The sequence below is a fragment of the Kogia breviceps genome, chromosome 1 (genome assembly GCF_026419965.1).
Source record: "Kogia breviceps isolate mKogBre1 chromosome 1, mKogBre1 haplotype 1, whole genome shotgun sequence".
Taxonomy (NCBI): domain Eukaryota; kingdom Metazoa; phylum Chordata; class Mammalia; order Artiodactyla; family Physeteridae; genus Kogia; species Kogia breviceps.
The window spans coordinates 80,561,825-80,581,975 of record NC_081310.1 but is presented as its reverse complement, the minus strand read 5'-3'; the positions used below and the strand labels follow the sequence as shown (position 1 = coordinate 80,581,975).

The 20,151-nt window shown below is 36.9% G+C and overlaps 2 protein-coding genes across 2 annotated transcripts in view; both read right to left on the bottom strand.

Moving 5' to 3' along the window:
- LOC131761225 (myomegalin-like) overlaps positions 1–20,151 on the bottom strand; it is a 237,054-nt gene that overhangs the window by 78,543 nt on the left and 138,360 nt on the right. The gene's annotated exons all lie outside the window — the stretch shown is intronic.
- Positions 18,076–20,151, bottom strand: part of LOC131761176 (flavin-containing monooxygenase 5) — an 84,321-nt gene continuing 82,245 nt past the window's right edge. The window contains exon 15 of the mRNA XM_067034626.1: positions 18,076–18,896. Coding sequence (XP_066890727.1) covers positions 18,872–18,896 — 25 coding nt within the window. The 3' untranslated portion in view covers positions 18,076–18,871. The remainder of the gene's footprint in view (positions 18,897–20,151) is intronic.

Genomic DNA, 20,151 nt, shown 5'->3' with positions numbered 1-20,151 from the left:
ACTTATACTATAATAGTATTTTTAAAAATAAAATTCTGAAAAGAGTGTTTTAATGCAACCATTTTACCTATTGGAAGTTTAACTTATAAATTAATTTGTAAATTGGATAATTTTGAATGTACTAGAGATACCTAGTTATAGGAAAACTGATGAGTACTTTTATAAACTGAATATTAATCTCTCTCTACTGAATCAGTTTTACAATTTCAGAACAATACAAGAATTGCTTTTAAAACTTAATTTTTTAAAATGTAATTTTATTTTAATGCTCTACTACTTTATGTTTTGTAATTAATTACTTTTAAACTTGGCAAAATATTTTGTGTTGTTGTTAAATTACTTGAGTTTTAAACATTTACTCAAATTTTCTCTAACTGCAAATTTGCAAGTGAGTATAGACAGGCTCAACTTTGACTAATTTTTTCTACAAACAAAAGGCAGTCAGAGGACATGGTGCTTGGGGGAGGACCATAGGGTCCTGATCCCATTTCATTTGTGCCTCCTGTGCATTCAGTGCTGCATGCCTTGCTCTAAGGCAGCGGTCCCCAACCTTTTTGGCACCAGGGACTGGTTTCCTGGAAGACAGTCTTTCCACGGACTAGGGTGGGGGTGGTTGGCAGGGGGATGATTTTCGGGATGATTTGAGCGCATTATATTTATTGTGCACTTTATTTCTATTATTATTACATTGTAATATATAATGAAATAATTATACAACTCACCCTAAAGCAGAATCAGTGGGAGCCCTGAGCTTGTTTTCCTGCAACTAGATGGTCGCATCTGGGGGTGATGGGAGACAGTGACACCCGAAGTGTGTTGCTTATGTCCAGTCTACTCTGTAATCTCGTTTTGGTCGCTGTCACTGCAGAAAACCCTGCTTCACAAAGATAGGATGTTGGAAATGGAAGCAGGCTTTTCAGTGCTTTTGTGGCAATCTCAGGACATTCAGCCTTGACTTTAATCCAGAACATACGGAGATTTGAAGTTGTCTCTAACATATTTTTAAGGCCACCGTCATTTGCTATCTCAAGCAGTTGATCCTCTTCTAGCACGGACAAAGTTGATTCACCTGGCTTATTCACAAATGGGTCGTGTCCATTCCTTCCCAGTTCAGGGGTCTTTTGTGGTTGGGAAGTAATGCTTAAACTCTTTTGAAAGCTGAGATAGGTGATCATGTACCAGCTGGGAGAAAGAAGGCCCTGGCTCAGTGTCTTTCAAAATCTCTGCTAATGTTTGAAACATGTCAAAAATCCCTATGTACACTCATCAACCCCCATAATTCCAGTTTGGCTTTGAATGCAGCCACTTTATCTGCCAACTTGAACATAGTTGTCATTCTCCCCTGAAGTGACAGATTGAGATTGAGTTCGTTGAACAGGTTGAATATGTCACACAAGGAAGCAAGTTTTGCAACCCATTCTGTGTCACTGAAATGTGCTTCCAGTGGTGACTGTTTTTTAAAAGAAATCTCTGGAGCGACTCTTTTAACTCAGAAACCCTGGCCAGTGATCTACCTTTAGAAAGCCATCTCACTCTGTGTATCAGAGAAGACGTGTGTGCTCTGCGTCCATCTCCTCACAGAGCTGCACCAGCAGACGTGAGTTAAGGGCATGTACTCAATGTGGTTGATAATTTTAATCATATCCTGCAAAACATTAAATTCAGGTGACATTTTTCAGCTAGTCAGCATTTCTCTATGGGTGACACAGTGCGTAGACTCACATTCAGAAGCAACCTCTTTGACCCAAGTAGTGAAACCAGAAAGCAGTCCAGTCATGGCAGCCGCTGTGTCCATGCATATTCTGACACAAAATGACCAATTCAGTTTTCTACAAGTATGAATTAAGTTGCTTGGTATTGTTGCTCAAATGTTCTATATCCTTACTAATATTTTGTCTGCCTGTTCTATTGATTACTGAGGAGGTATGTTAAAATCTCTGATTCTAGATTGGTCTTTCCCATACAGTTCTGTCAATTGTTTACTTCATAAATTTTGACGTTATTATATTATTAGGTACATACACATTTAGTATTTGTATTAGGTGCATACACATTTAGGATTATGTATTTCTTCTATGGAATTAATCTTCTAATTATTATTAATTTCCTTTTTTTCTCTGTTACTTCTTCCTTAACATCTACTTTGACCATTAATAATATAGCCACATTAGTTTTCATATGGTTACTGTTTTCACGGACTATCTTTTCCCAAGTTTTATTTCCAATTACTTATATTTAAGTCAATTATATTTAAAGTGTGTCTTTTGTAGGCAAGATATTGTTGGGTCTTTTTTAAAAAATTAATTAATTAATTTTTTACTGCGTTGGGTCTTCGTTGCTGTACGCGGGCTTTCTCTAGTTGCGGTGAGCGGGGGCTATTCTTTGTTGCGGTGTGTGGGCTTCTCATTGTGGTGGCTTCTCTTGTTGCGGAGCATGAGCTGTAGGCAGGCGGGCTTCAGTAGTTGTGGCTCGAGGGCTCTAGAGCACAGGCTCAGTAGTTGTGGAGCATGGGCTTCATTGCTCAACGGCATGTGGGATCTTCCTGGACAAGGGCTCAAACCCGTGTCCCCTGCATTGGCAGGCGGATTCTTAACTACTGAGCCACCAGGGAAGCCCTGTTTGGTCTTTTTTAAAAAAAATAGTCTGACAATCTTTTTCTTTTAAAGAGTGATTAGTCTTTTTAAATTTATTGTGATTACTGATATGGTTAGCTTTAAGTATACCATATTTGTTTTTTAATTTTTACCATCTGTTACTTGTTTCTTTGTTCCTCCTTTCCAGCTTTCTTTAGCTTATTCAAGCATGTTTTAGTTCTCCATTTTTCCTCTTTTATTGTCTTTTTACATATATTTCTTATATTTACTAGTTACTCTAATGATTACAATATACATCTTTAATTTATTACTATCTGTCTTGAATTAGCACTCAATAGCTCTACAAACAACGTAAGAGCCTTACAACAGTATTATAATTTAATTTATCTTTTCTGAATTTTGTGTTATCATTGTCATATATGTTACTTTAACATGTTATGAACCCCATAATACATTGACAGCATTATTGTTTTAGAGAGCAAATAGTGTTTTTAACAGAATATGAAGTGAAAATTTTAAAAATACCATTTACACCATATCAAAATATTAAACTCCTGGGAATAAACCTAACAAAAATATACAAGTCCTCTATGCAGAAAGTGGGAAAAAATATTGGAAGAAATTAAAGAGACCTAAATTAATGGAGTAAGATACCATGTTTATGAGTTATGAATCAATATTACAAGGATGTCAGGTCACTGCAATTTAGTCTTCAGATTCAATGCAATGCCAATCAAAAACCTCAATGTGTAGAACTGTGTGGGTGTGTCTGTGTTTGTGTGTGTCTGTATGTGTATAGCTGATTTTAAAATCTTAACCAAGACACCTGAAAAAGAATAAGGCTCACCAAAGAAGATATACAGATGGCAAATAAGCATATTAAAAGATGTTCCACATCATATGTCATCAGGCAAATAAATGCAAATTAAAGTGACAATGAGGTAACACTACACACCTATGAGAATGGTCAAAAACCGAGAACACTGATGACACCAAATGCTGTTAAGGCTATGGCGCAACAGATACTCTTTCATTGCTGGTGGGAATGCAAAATGGTACAGCCACTCTTTCATTGCTGGTGGGAATGCAAAATGGTACAGCCACTTTGGAGGTTTCTTACAAACTATACATACTCTTACCATGCATCCAACCCTCCAGCAATCGTGAGTCTTGGTATTTACACAAAGGAGTTGAAAACTTATGTGCATACATAAACCTGCACTCAGATTTCCATACCCCCACCACAGCTTAATTGAGGTATAATTGACAAATAAAATTATATATATCTAAAGTGTATACCACGATGATTTGCTGCATTTATACATTGTGAAATGATTATCACAATCAAGTTAATTAACAGATCCATCACCTAACAGTTACCTTTTGTGTGTGTGTGGTGAGAATGCTTAACATTTACTTCCTTAGCAAATTTCAGGTATTCAATACAGCGTTATTAACTATAGTCACCATGTTGTACATTAGATCCTCAGAACTTATTCATCTTATAACTGAAAGTTTATACCCTTTGACTAACATCTTTTCATTTTCCCTACCTTCTAGCCCCTGGTAACCACCCTTCTACTCTGTTTATATGAGCTCAACTTTTTTTTCCCAGATTCCACATAAAATAATTCCACATCATACTATATGTGATAGCATACAGTATTTGGCTTTCCCGTCTGATTTATTTCACCTTGCATAATGGCTTCTAGGTTCATCTATGTTGTCACAAATGACAGGATTTCCTTTTTATGGTTGAGTAATATTCTATTGTATGTATGTATAACGCAGTTTCTTTATCCATGCATCTGTTGGCAGACATTTAGGCTATTTTCATATCTTGACTATTGTGAATAATGCTGTAATGAATATCAAAGTGCACATATCTCTTCCAGATACTGATTTTGCTTCCTTCATATATATACTCAGAAGTGGGATTTCTGGATCTTATCACAGTTCTATTTTTAATTTCTTGAGGAACCTTCATACTGTTTTCCACAATAGCAGTACAAATTTACATTCCCACCAACAATGTACAAGAGTTCCCCTTTTCAATATCGTTGCCAACATTTGTTATTTCTTACATATATTTCTTTTGATAATAGCCATTCTAACAGGTGTGAGGTGATATCTCATTGTGGTTTTGATTTGCATTTCTCTGATGATTATTGATGTTGAGCACCTTTTTATGTACCTGTTGGCCATTTGTATATTTTATTTGGAAAGATGTCTATTCGGGTCCTTTGCCCATTTTAAAACTCAGATTATTTGTTGTCTTGCTATTGAGCTGCCTGAGTTTCTCATATATTTTAGATATTAACCCCTTATCAGATATATGGTTTGCAAATATTTTCTCCCATTCTGTAGGTTGTCTTTTAATTTTCTTGATTGTTTCCTTTTCTATACAGAAGCTGTTTGGTTGGATGTAGTCCCTCTTGTTTATTTTTGCTATTGTTGCTTGTGCTTTTGGATCATCTAAAAAACATCATTGCCAATACCAATGTCAGGGAGTTTTCCCTATGTTTTCTCTTCTAAGAGTTTTATGGTTTCAGATCTTACATTTCAGTCTTGAATCCATTTCAAGTTCGTTTTGTGAGTGGTATAAGATAGGGGTCCAATTTCATTCTTTTGCAATGTGGATATCTCACTTTCCCAACACCATTTATTGAAGATTCTATCCTTTTCCCATGTTATGTTCTTGGCACTCATGTCAAAGATTAGTTAACTGTATATGTATGGGTTTATTTCTGGCTCTCGACCCTCTTCCTTTGGTCTATGTGTCTGTTTTTATGCTAACATCATACTGCTTTGATTACTATAGGTTTTTAATGTAGTTTGAAATCAGAATGTGTAATGCCTCCAGCTCTGTTCTTTTTTCTCAAAGTTGTTTCGGGTTTTTGCAGTCTTTTGTGGACACAGACATTTATAGCAGTTTTATTTGTATTTGCCAGAACTTGGAAGCTACTTGGATGTCTTTCAGTAGGCGAATGGTACATCTGGACAGCAAAGTATTATTCAGTGTTAAGAAGAAATCAGCTACCAAGCCATGAAAAGATATGGAGGAAACTCAAATGCATCTTACTAAGTGATAGAAACTAAAATGGAAAGGCTACTGTGATGGTTAATTTTATGTGTCAACTTGACTGGATTAAGGTATGCCCAGATAGCTGAGTGTGTCTGTGAGGGTGTTGCTAGATGAGATTTAGCATTTGAATTGGCAGACTGAGTAAAGAAGATCACCTTCACCAATGTGGGTGGGCATTATCCAATCCATTGTGGTCCTGAATAGAATAAAAAGGTGAAGGAAGGGAAAATTTGGTCTCTACTTGAGCTGGGACATCCATCTTCTCTTGCCCTCACACATGGTTGCTCCTGGTTCTTGGGCTTTTGGACTGGACTATGACTTAAACCATTGGCTTCCCTGGTTCTCAGGCTTTCAAATTTTGCATTGGAACTATGCCACTGGCCTTCCTGTGCTCCAGCTTGCAGATGGCAGATCATGGGATTTCTCAGATTCCATAATCAGTGAACCAATCCCTCATAATAAGTCTCTTAATATATCTATATATCCTATTAGTTCTATTTCTCTGGAGAACCCTGACTAATACAGCTACATACTATATGATTCCAGCTATATAACGTTCTGGGAAATGCAAAACTATGAAGATAGTAAAATGATCAGTGGTTGCCAGGGGTTTGAGGGGAGGGAGGGATGAATAGGTGAAACACAGAGGATATTTAGGGCAGTGAAAATACTCTGTATTATACTATAATTGTGGATTCATGTCATTATATATTTGTTCAAGCCCATAGAATATACAACACCAAGAATGAGCCCTAATGTAAACTATGGACTTTGGGTGATAATGATGTTTCAATGTAGGTTCTTTGATTGTAACAAATGTACCACTCTGGTGGGGGATGTTGATGATTTGGTAGGCTATGCATGTGTAGGGGCTGGTAGTACATGAGAAATCTCTGTACCTCTCAATTTAGCTGTGAAGCTAAAACTGCTCTAAAAAAATAAAGTCTAAAAAAATGGAATCTTAAAAAACATTTTTTTCAAAATTCTCTTCATTAAAAAAACAAGATGGAAGACTAGCTGTATTAAGCTACAATTGTGTTGTGCTGGTATAAGAATAATCAAATGGGGACTTTCCTGGTGGTCCAGCAATTAAGACTCCGTGCTCCCAATGCAGGGGGCCTGCGTTCGATTCCTTGTCAGGGAACTAGATCCCACATGCCTCAATGAAGATTCTGTGTGCTGCAACTAAGACCCTGTGCAGCCAAGTAAATAAATAAATTTTTTTAAGTAATAAAAGAAAAAAGAATAGTCAAATCAATTAATAGGACACCATAGAGAATCTAGAAACTGGAATCTACACAAAAGCTACTAGAACTTACAAGTGATTAGCAAGGTCACAGTATAAAAAAGGTCAACATACAAAAATCAACTTCCATTTTTGTATACTTGTAATAAACAGTTGGAATCCAAAAGTTAAAAGCAGTACCAATAGCTCGTCATAAATGAAACACTAGGTATAATTATAATAGGATATGTAGGATCTTCATTTTGAAAATCAAAAAATGTTGATGAAAGAAATCAGAGAAGACCTAAATGAATGGTGAGACATATCCTTTTCATTGATGGAAAAATTCATTATAGTTAAGATGTCAATTCTCCCTAAGTTGATATAAAGATTTAATGCAATCCCAATTACAATCCCAGCAGAATTCTTTGCAAATATGGAAAAGATGATTCTAAAATTCATATGGAAATGTGAAGAAGCTAAAGTAAACAAAACAATTTTGAAGGGCAAGAACCAGTTCGAAGACTCACATTACACATTAAGATATATCATAAAGCTACAGTAAAGATGGTGGTATTGGTGAAAGGATAGACACATAAATCAGTGGAACAGAATAGACTCCAGAAATAGACCTTCATAAATTCAGTCTATTGATTTTTAATGAAGGTACAGAAGCAGTTCAATGGAGAAAGGACAGTCTTTTGCACAAATAATCCTGGAAAAATTAGACATCCATATGAAAAAAAAAAAGTGAACCTTGACCTACATCTCACACTGTATAGAAAATGAATTCAAAATGGATAATAAACCTAAGTGTGAGATGTAAAACTATAAAACTCTTAGAAGGAAATATAGGAGAAAATCTTCATGACCTTGGGTAGGGCAAAGATTTCTTGGATACAAAACCAAAAGCATAATCCATAGAAAAACAAATTGATAAATTAGACTTTGTTAAAACTTCAAACTTTTGTCCTCAAAAGACATTAAGAGAATGAAAAGACAAGCCATAGACTGGGAGAAAAGTTTACTAATCATACATCTGACAAAGTTTACTAATCATACATGACATACATCATGTTTACCTAGAACATATAAAGAACTCTTAAAACTTGAAAAAAAAATACAATTTAAAAAAGGGGGCAAAAGATTTGAACAGACACTTCACCAAAGGAGATATATGGATGGCCAACACACATGACAAACCCATTAGTCATTATGGAAATGAAAATGAAAACCAAATAGGAAACTCCTGGACACCTATTATAGTGGTTAAAATTAAAAATAATGACAATACCCAGTGCTGGTAAGGATCTAAAGCAACTGGAACTCTCCTACATAGCTTGTGAGAATGCAAATGGAATGATTATTCAGGAAAATATTTTGATAGTTTCTAATAAAGTTAAATGCATACCTACAATGTGACCCAGCAATTCTACTTTCTATGTATTTAGCCTAGAGAAATTAAAATATATGTCCACACAAAAACTTGTACATAAATGTTCATAGCAGTACTATTCAAAAATGTCAAAAACTGAGGACAACCCAAAATGGTCCTTAAACAGATGGATAAACAACTGTGGTGTATTCACACAATGGAGTGCTACTCCTCAGTAAAAAGGAATAAACTATTAATACACAAACAACATAGATGAATCTGAAATGCATTATGCTAAGTGAAAGGAGCCAGTCTCAAAAAGCTACATACCATATATTTCCATTTATGTGACATTCTGGAAAATATAAAACTAAAGTGATGGTGAAGAGATCAATGGTTTCTAGGAGTTAGGGGTGGGTTGAGAGACTGATTAAGGAGTATTAAAATTGTTCTTTACCCTGCTGTGGTGGTAGTTATAGGAATCTAGGCATTCTTAAAACTCATAAAACAGTAAACCAAAAACAGAGTGAATTTGCTGTATGTAAACTTTAAAATAATTAATAGATAAATAAGTTGAGATATATTAGAAGTTGAACTCATTGTTTTGGAGCAAACTGAAAGTCCACATAGCCTACAATTTTATGGCTGGTAGTGCAAAAATAAAGTGGTTGGTATTTATCCTCTCTGACCCCATATATGCCAGTAAATTTTAATGGTTTTCTATATTTCTGTTATGCATAACCGACTCATTCTCACTCTGAAAACACATTTTTTTTACCTTTTAAACTATATACTAAAGGTCACAAGGTCACAGTAACATGCAGTAACATTTTTACAGTTGGAAATTTAAAAAATCTAGAAGAATCAACAGAATAACTATTTGTACTAAAAACAGAGTTCAAAGAAGGGGCAGAATATAAGATCAACATATGAAAATTGATGTTTTTCCCATATACCAATTTTTTTAAGTAATAGAATAAAAGATCCCATTAACAATATCAGGAAAGGCTAAACAGTTCCTAAGAATAAACAAAAAAGTAATATGCAAGACCTATTTGAAGAAAACAATAAAACCTGACTAAAAGACATAAAATATGACTTGAATAAATATCTTGTTCCCAGATAGGGAATCTTAGTATTGTACAAATTATTGTTTGCCAGCCTCCCAACATTAATTGGCAATCCAATCAAAATTTCAGTTGAATTTTTTATGGACCTTGATAAGTTGATTCTCAAATTTATATTGAATACTGGAAAAGAAAATGTGTCAAAAAATTAAAAGGAAGACAAAAGTTGAAAAGAAAAATTTAAAAACAAACATTATATTGATTGAAACAGTGTGGTATTGTTGTGTAAAAAGATAGCCTCATTTATATAAAAGAATTCAGTTTGCTGTAAAGATGCTATTTCAAATCATTGTAAGAAAGGATGAATTATCAATAAATGATGTCTATTATCTATTTGGGGGGAAAAAGTTAAAGTTACGTCCTGCCTTTGTACTGCATCAAATTCCAGAGATAGATATAAAAAACAAAACTAGAGAACTACTAGGAGAAAATATAAGAAAATATTTGTATAATCTGTGAGAAAAGGAAGGCGTTTATAAGTAAGAGACAAATACAAGAACAGTGAAGGAAAAGTTTTACACCTGCAAATTCAAAACTTTTGTATATAAATAATACTAAATAAGGAATTCAACAAAAGATTAACATTCAAAATGTGTGAAGAGCTTCACACAACTATTTTAAAAATACAAGACAATAGAAAAATAAGCAAAAGATATGAACAAGCCATTCAAAAAAGAAGGACCTAAAAATGGCCAATTAGTTTATAAAATGATCTTCAATCAGACATATAAACCAAATAAATTTTAGATAATGTGATATCTGTTTTTCTCATCAGATTGGAAAACAAAACAAAAAGACTGGTCATATTCAGAACTAGAGAAGTGGTAGAAGTGGGCATGTTCATCTACTGTGGGTGGAAGATAAATTGATTAAGACTTCATGTAGAACAAGTTTATCAAAACGGTGAGTTCCGGGCTTCCCTGGTGGCGCAGTGGTTGAGAATCCATCTGCCAATGCAGGGGACACGAGTTCGTGCCCCGGTCCGGGAAGATCCCACATGCCGTGCAGCGGCTGGGCCCGTGAGCCATGGCAACTGAGCCTGTGCTCCGCAACGGGAGAGGCCACAATAGTGAGAGGCCCGCATACCGCAAAAAAAAACCCAAAAAACTGTGAGTTCCTTTTACCACCAATTCCCTTTCAGGATTTCCTACAGTAATAGTTACACATGTATATAAACAAAGATGTTTATTGTAGCATTGTTTGGGGTATAGCTTAGGTGCTGGAGCCGGACTATGTGGACTCTACCACTAACTACTTTTCTGACCTCAGGCAACTTAATGTTTTTGTGGCTCCGTTTTCTCATCTGTAAAATGAGGAATAGAATATTACCTACCCTGTGTCATTGTTGTGAGGAACAGAAAAAAATAATATACATGTAAAGTGCTCAGCACATGGCCTGGCACAACGAGTTCAAGTTATCAGGTGGCATTAATAGTGAAAAATTTGAAATAACTTCATAAATGTTCATCAAGATGGGCAAGGACTCTATTATGGGACACCATACTATAGACCTATATATATATATTTTTAAAATTTATTTTGAATGAGGTGAATTTATTGTACTGACATGGAAAGATTAGCAAAGATTTTAACCAGCACAGCCCTGTTTGGTTTCTATAGCTCTCATGGCAAAGGGTAGGAACAATCTAAGCAAGCACGTTTAAAGCTTTAGCTCACATAGAGTACATCATATCCACTTGCATTCCACTGACCAAAGCAAATCATATGGACCCAGCCTACTGGAAGGCACTGAAGTCATATTAGTTAAGGGCATGGATGTACAATCATCTTACAGGGGAGAAAGTGTATAGTTGGGAACAGTAATACCATCTACCAAAACTGGCTATCCATGACGCCATGACCCCACCATTGAGTAGACATCGATGCCACACTCTACGTGTGAGTGTATGTTTTCTATTTTGCTTCAGAATCCATATCTATGGGCCACACATATGAGAAAAACACTATGGAACATTTGCCTGTGGATTCCCCGAGCAAATGAGGTTACAATGGGACCTCAACAGTGAGAGATAATTCCTGATTTCTTGTGTCTCCACTGGTAAGATGTAGATACTTAGGTGATCACCAGGCTCATTCCCAACTTAACTTTTTTGTTCCTTCACAATATCCTGGACATTCAAATTTGTGTTTAGTTCCTTGTAAAAAATTATTTCATTTAATTTTAACAACACCATTATAGTATAGCTATTTTATCCTTATTATAAATTATTGTGTTTCATAGGCCTTCCAGAAGCACTCTCTTATTGTTAAAACTCTTTGATTATGAGTATTAATTGTGCATGCCAATTTTGATTAGTTTGGGAGGATGGAGTTGGGAGAATTCCCTTGTATCAATGTTATAACGATGTCTCAGGAATACATATCTGTAACAGGTGTGCTCATTTTTCAAACCTAAGACCCAGCTTTGTGGGGTTAGGGTATGAGATGGCTTTGGGCTCTTGTCAACCACAGCAGAAGGGGGTTCTTGGGATTGTAGCCTCTGGTAACAAGTTCACATTGTCTAAATTTATCTCAATATAGGCTGAGTCATGAGAAACATTTGGCTTCATGATTTTATTATTGAGATGTCCTGTTACTTCTGTGGAAATATGTCACGAAGGTTAAATTCCAGAGTTGGAAAACTCAAAAGGCTTTGGAGATTAGCTAGGTGGATTGCATAAACACTATACTACTGGGTGGAGAACAGAAAGAGTGAAATTATATGTGACTAATTTGATGGTAAGGCATGACAGTCAAAAAACATTTAATTAAGAAGGAAAACAAACACAGTCCTGTCAACAAAAGATCTATGGGCAAATTTTGGTGCATGGGTCAAGTTTACAATCTCTGAAATTATGCCCTTACCTTTGCCAGTAAGGGCTAGTAACAAATAGTAAAACACATGAGGAAGTCCAATGCCATGATCTTTAGTCAGAAGACTCTTCAAATGAGAGAATTTTCACCCAAAGAAATAGAGAAAAAGAATGCTCTAAAGAGAGTTTAAAATAAATTTATTTAAAATCCTCGGGACTTCCCTGGTGGTGCAGTGGTTAAGACTCTGCGCTCCCAATGCAGGGGGCCCAGGTTCAATCCCTGGTCAGGCAGCTGGATCCCACATGCATGCCACAACTAAGAGTTTGCAGGCTGCAAATAAGGAGACTGCCTGCCGCAACTAAGACCCAGTGCAACCAAATAAAGAAATATTTTTTTAAAATAAAAATAAAAATCTCAAGGAAGGGAAGATGCTAGTTTGAATACACCCCAGTTCCACACCAGTCTCATCCCAACTCAGTTTTCGTAAGTCAACATCCGTTGGTTCCGGCAGATAGTGGAGACCTCAGGATCAGTTTGAGGGCTGACAGAAAGAGCAGGTACGGGTCTTCCTCACCTTTTGGCTAAATCAATGTTTCTCAAACTTTACCATGCATCAGAATTACTTGGAGGGCTTACTAAAACACAGATGACTGGTGACCGGAACTTCTGATTCAGTAAGTCTGGGATGGGGTCTGAGAATTTCTATCAAGTTCCAGATGATGCTGATATTTCTGGATCAAGAACCAAATTCTGAGAAACACTGGGGCAGGCAACAGTCTGGAGACCAGTATTGGAGATCCCTAATAAAAGGCAGTGTGAGGAAAGAGTTAGCTGACTCTTGGACCCATAATAGTGCTTCACATATCTCCAAAAATAAAGAATTAACACCAACCAGAATATGGGGAACAAATCTCCTACACAGAAAAATTCCACATTTATGTATATATTGCCTTCTCAAGGAGGTGGAGCATAATTTCAGGCCTGAGATTGCTTATCCTTCGGAAGGCTACCTTGCATCTTTGGCTGATGGCTGGTGTCTGGGAATTTGGATTTTGGGAGGGTTTTTACCACCCTAACTGATAAGAGTGGCTCGCTGTACCTACACTGTGTAACCGTGTGATTTATACTGAACACCTGCTCTCCTTCTGGGAGTCTGGAATTTTGATATGTGCTGACAGAGGGTGCCTATGTGACTAGCTCTCATTACAGACCTTGGGCACAGAGTGGAAAGATGTGAAAGTCTTCTGACTGCTTCTACTTTCTTAGAGAAAAAAGAAACAAGGTTTAGTGGTCATGAATTTAAGACATCAAGTGAGCATAGTGATATTTTTCTCTTGCCATATTTAAGTGTTTTAGTGTAGGCACATAATCAAAGGTAATGTTTAGCCAAGCAAGTATGGAGGAAAGGGCAAAGGAATTGAGAGTGCATGGTAGGGTATGATTATAATGTTGGACCATGGCTTATAGACCAGGTGGGCTAGGAAGTGAAGATAGAGCAGGTTGATGGAGGGCATAAAGTGGAGTCAAAAAACTGTGGAGTTAGAGTAATGGAGTGAATGTGCTGAAAAGATAAGAGATGATTTTGGAGAGTGGGTTGCTTGAAATCGAGATTTTGGTGGTAATGACATAGGCAGATTATAAAATCATTGGAATGAGAAGGTTACTGAAGTGAGAGGCCAGGTGGTAAAGGTCTACCTCAAGACTCATACTCATTCTCCCGTCCTCCTTAGTAACAGAACCTTGATTTTACCTGGACACATTGCCTCTCTGTATAAAGACACATTTCCTAGCCTCCCTGGATATATGCTAGATATATGTGACTAAATACTTCCAATGAGATCTAAGTGGAAATGTTATATGGAACTTCTAGTAATTTTCCTTCAAAGAAAAGGGGCGTGGCCTTCTATATTTCTCTTTCCTTCTGTGTAGAATGTCCATATAATGGCTGGAGCTCCAGGAGCCATCTTGGACCATAAGGTAGAAGCCATATGCTGTTAGTGGAGCAGAAAGAGATGCTGTGGAGCTGTTATGCCATTTCAGGACTATCTTCCTCTAGAGTTTTTCATATGAGAGGGAAATAAACTTAAACCTTGTTTAATCCATTGTTACTTTGGGTTTTTCTATTATATGCAGTGGAATCTAATCCTAACTAATACATTGGATTCGTGAAAGTATTTCCTACACAGATGTGAACTACAGAATAATGCTGCACATCCATGTTCATGGCAGCATTATTCACAATAGCCAAAACATGGAAACAACCTAAGTGTCCATCAGTGGAGAAATAGAGAAAGAAAACTGTGGTGTATATATACAATGGTATATTATTCAGCAAAGAAATGAAGGAAGTCCTGCGTTTGCAACAACATGGATGGACCTTGAAGGCATTATGCTAAGTGAAACAAGTAAGACAGAGAAAGAGAAATATTGTATGATCTCACTTCTATGTGGAATCTAAAAAACAGAACAAAGCACCTGAACTCATAGATGTACAGAACAGATTGGTGGTTGGCAGAGGAGGGGGGTGGGCAAAATGGGTGAAGGGGGTCAAAAGGTAAGTACTTCCAGTTATAAGATAAACAAGTCCTGGGGATATGATGTACAGCATGGTGACTACAGTTAACAATACTGTACGGTATATTTGAAAGTTGCTAAGAGAGTAGATCTTTAAAGTTCTCATCACAAGAAAAAAATTTGTTAACTATTTGTGGCGATAGATGTAAACTAGAGTTACTGTGGTGATCATTTCATAATATATATAGAAATCATTATATTTTACACCTTAAACTAATATAATGTTATATGTCAATTATATATCAATAAAAAAATTGAGGTTAAAAGAACTGCTGAAAAAATTAACTACAAGAGTAGTTATATATATAGAGAGGGGGAAAGCTTGGTGCTAAAATCTTTACTGAATGAAGAGGAGTAAACGGGAGGTCCGTAAATAATTTCAAACAGGAGAGGTAGTGGGTGCTTTAAAGAAGCTGGGGAATTTGAGAAATCAGGGAGAAACAGCAGTGAGGACCAAGGCAGCAAGGGGATCAAGGAAGACACGCACCCCACCTTCGTTCCTGCACTAAGATATTGCCTTTTAAAATCCTGTGTTTAATTGAGGAAATAAGTTATGGATAGGACATGTCACTTGTGTTTCAAACCAAACAGAATATTAGAGGTGACATACTGACTCAGATCAATGATCTATCCCAGAATATTTTCTGGAAGAACATGCTTGCCCCACAGACATTTCAAAATGTTAAGCACCCCATAATCTCAATCACTTTTTAATAAAATAGTGAAGTATTATTCACTATTTTATTTACTCCTTTAAAACTCATCCATATTTTTATCTGCCATGTTTAACATATTCATGTAATTAATCATTGATTTACTGAGGTCTTACTGTGTTTCAGGTACTATATTAGGCACTAGGAACATACAGATTAATGAGAAAGTATCTTCCTCAAAGGAATTTACTGTTTCAAGGAGGAACTAAGTGAGAGAAACAATTGATATTCTATAGTGTGACAATGATAGTCACCAAATATAATTGAGCAATATACCAGGTTCAGTGTGAAGCATAAAGATAGGTCACCTATTTCATCCTGGAGATTTCTGGAATAGGTAACATATTACATGAATCTTGAAGGTGAAATAAGTTGGGCAAGTGGAAAATATAACAAGAGGAGGGTACAGCATGAGAATGTGTGTAGAAGCATGGAAAAACACAGCACTTTGGGAAATTCCAAGTGGGCAGCCTGGAGGATGTTTGTATAGTATTATACATTATATTACTACTGACAAAAGTAACCATGCACAGATCCAGTATTGAGTAAAATTATCTCATTTATGAATGTACTTGTTATTCATATACCAAACATTTTGCTAGTGGAGACTATTGGCTTAATGTGCTCAGCTATAAGAAAGAACTTACCTAAGTATTTTAAGAAAATGTGGCTTTTGACCTCATATTACCATTTTCTCCTCTCTACAACTGTAGTCTATACTTATTCAACACAGGAACAAAATTGCTATAGTAAGTAATAGTATGCTTTATTACAAGAGCTTAATTTGTAGAGTAATCAAGGGAAAAGATAGTAATTTAAATGAATGGTACTATCCAATATTCTTCCTTCTCTGAGAGAATTCCACTAGACTATGCCTCTGGGTCAAATCCTGAACCAAAAGAATACTTTTTAAAAAAAATAATTTTAAAATTTTAGAATAGTTTTAGATTTAAGAAAAATTGGGAAGATAGTACAGAGTTCCTGTATATCCCACACCCAATTTATTTTATTGTTCACCTCTTACATTACAGTGCTACATTTGTCACAACCAATAATCCAATCAGTACATTGTTATTAACCAGATCCATACTTTATTAATATTTCTTCAATTTTTACTTAATGTCTTTCTATGTTCCAAGATCCCATCCAAGATACATTACATTTACACATCAGGTCTCCTTAGGCTCCTCTATACTATCACAATTTCTCAGACCTTCCTTTTTTTTTTGATGAGCTTCACAGTTTTGAGATGGTCAGGTATCTTGTAAGATAATCCTGAACCTGGGTTTGTCTGATGTTTTCCTCATGGTTAGACTGGGTTATGATTTTAGGGAGGAAGACCACAGAGGCAAAGTACCCTTCTCATCACATCATATCAAGAGTACATACTATCCACATGACTTTACTATTGATGTTAATCTTGATCACCCAGCTGAGGTAGTGTTTGTCAGATTTCTCCACTGTAAAGTTATTTTTCTCCCTTTACTGCTCTTTGGAAGGAAGTCACTCTATGCAGCTTACACTTAAGGAATGGGGAGTTATGCTCCAACTCCTGGAGGGCAGAGTATTTAGGTAAATTGTTTGAAATTCTTCCATATGGGAGTTTTCTCTATTCTACCCCACTTATTATTCAATCACTTATTTATACCATTATGGACTGATGTGTATTTTTTATACTTTATATTATAATCCAATGCTTGGCTATTTACATTGTTGTTCAAATTGTTCCAGCTTTGGCCATTGGGACCACTTTCAGTTGGTTCCTGTGTCCCTGTGACATACCCCCCATCAGTTTGCTTTTTGACGACTTCCTTACTTTCTGGCCCTACAAGAAAGCATTTTTCTGTATAATATAATTGGGAAAATGATACAACTTTTTAATATAATTACAAAAGCAAGATGTGGTAAATTGATGAATATTAATACACATTCACCAGTAGCTAGGGCTTTGTATCTTGAGTTGTTTTGAGTTCACTTTCCTATTCACATCCTACTTTTAGCTTGGATTAGAATTTAACCAATGATCTTTTTTTTTTTTTTGGTAACCTTTAACATTATAAGTAAAATGAGAGAATCAATGAAGTTAGAATTACATGCTTTTTATTTAAAGAGGAAACTGGGGTACTTATTGCTGATAACTAGGAATTACATTATCAAAGGACTTTAATTCAACAGACATGCTGAAAGAGGCAAATTTATTTGTTAAAAGAAGGAAATGAAAAAGAAGCATCTTTCAATTTACTTTTGAATTAGAAGAGTCTGCAGATTAAAAGATACTGGTCCAGGGGCTTCCCTGATGGTGCAGTGGTTGAGATTCCACCTGCCGATGCAGGGGACACGGGTTCGTGCCCCGGTCCGGGAAGATCCCACATGCCGTGGAGCAGCTGGGCCCGTGAGCCATGGCCGCTGAGCCTGAGCGTCCGGAGCCTGTGCTCCACAACGGGAGAGGCCACAACAGTGAAAGGCCCGCGTACCGGAAAAAAAAAAAAAAAAAAAAGATACTAGGCCCATTTCAATAGAGGATAAATCCCCAGTATCACAAGAATTATGGAAGAAAAAAGGCCTTCTAATTCTCAAAAAGCATTTCCACAGGTGAAATTAGGTGAAATAGCAGGGAATTGTACAAACAGTTACATAATTAGGAGGAAGTTGTAGTTCTCACATTTCTGGTTCTCTTATTTATTGTACATTGGGAAAGATAATGATTTCTAATGTCGTTCTTCCAGTTGTTCAAATTTATTTTTTGGTTAAGCAATAGGTAGCAATCCCAAATGTATTACACCACAGCTTATTTATGAACACACTTGGCTGGTACATCCAGTTCCTTTCTTCATGAAATTAGGTGTGCCAGACATCTAACATTTAGTTGACTACTCTGACAGACAAGAACAGAGCAAAGCTTCTAGGGATGAGAAAACAGAATCAACAGCAGCACTTGGACATAAACTGGAGTCCTTGGTTTCATTTCATTTGCTTTGTTTTTCATAACTATAGTGTGTGACATAAGAAGAACTATTATAAGCAGAATACCCCTATATTTAGTTGTTATCAATCCTAATTTATTACATAACTGACCTCTTTGAATACTTATTACTTAGATTCTCTGTGTGGGAGGGTGAGGAGGGGAGAAAGTAGGAGTTGGGAGGAGAAAATCCAATCACATTTGTAGGCCACACCACAACAGTTGATGACTACTTATCATAGTTCCTAAGATAAAGTCTTGTATCCTACTACAGGAACTAAGAGATCAAAAAAGACTGGACAGCTCATTTTAAATCCCAAGTTTTCCAGCTAAGTTGAACATGTTGGCAGCTGCTAGATTGTTAGAATGATCCATGAGCCTAGAAAGTTGAAGGTAGTTTCTTCATTGAGAAAATAGAGCTGTTTTGCTTAGAGGAAAAGAGTGAAAATGACAAGGTATCAGACACCCTAGTGAACAGCTAGTGAAACAAAGTATATCTTATCTTAGATATATACAACTGTTATAAATCCATTATTTCCTTTATCTCTCAGGAAAAATACATTTAGTTACAATATTAAAAACAAATAAAAGATTAAACTTCCAGTAGAAAACCAAATACTGTCAGAAGCACAGTTACATGGAGTCACCCATTTCTTATGTAGATATTGGCTAATGCTCCCCACCATAATATTTGATAAATGACAGCAAACATTTATTAAACACCTAAGGGTGGAGTCAAGATGACGGACTAGGAGGACGCAGAATTTGCGTCTCTGCACAACTAAGGCACCTACCAGGTACTGGTGGGGGACCATGGACACCTAAGGGGATGGGAGGAAGCCCCAGCCACTGGGTAGGATGTGGGGCATGCAGCGTGTGAGGGGGGAGGAGAAGTGGAGGCGGGACAGGACTGGCACTCCTGAGGGACAGCTGGGGGAGGGGAGGAGTCCTACACCCAGTGGGACCCACCTATGGTTAGGGGTCCAGCGGGGATGGGGGAGAACCTGGGGGAGACCCGGGGAGAGGGGGCATGGAGAAATGGAAGGGAACCCAGCCAGTGTTTTCCCTGTGCGCTTGGGCACCGGGGAGCTCCCCGGCCTAATCCTCTTCCCTTGGAGCCTCCCTCCTGCCGCACAGAGCCCAAGCCCTGCCTCTACACCCCACCCAGGGCCCTACCTCTAAACTCAGAGAGCCCCTCTGAGAGCCCCTCCAACCACACTGGGCCTAAACCCCATCCACATGCCCTCACCCAGGGCCTTACCTCCAAACTCCGGAACTCCACATTCCGAGGGCCCTCTTTTGGAGGTGCTACCTCTCCCCTTTCACGGACAGGCCCTAAGCAGGGCTCCGCCCCACGCTTGAACGTCACCCTGACTAGGCCCTGCCCCATGCTCAAAAGTCACCCCCACCACTGCCTAAGTTCCACCTCTGCCTAAACTCTGCCCCCCTTAGCCAAGGCTTTTTTTTTTTTCTTTTTCCTCTTTTAGATTGGGGTTCTGTTATACCTTGTTGTTGATTCATTTATATTTTCAAATAAATCTTTTATTTTTCTTATTTTATTTTATTCTTTATACTTTGTTATTGTTCTGCTCCTTTTGGCTTGTTCCCCCCCCCCCCTTTTTTTTTCTGTTGTGGTTTTGTTTTACCTTGTTGCAGTTGTTTCAGTTATATTTTTATTTTTC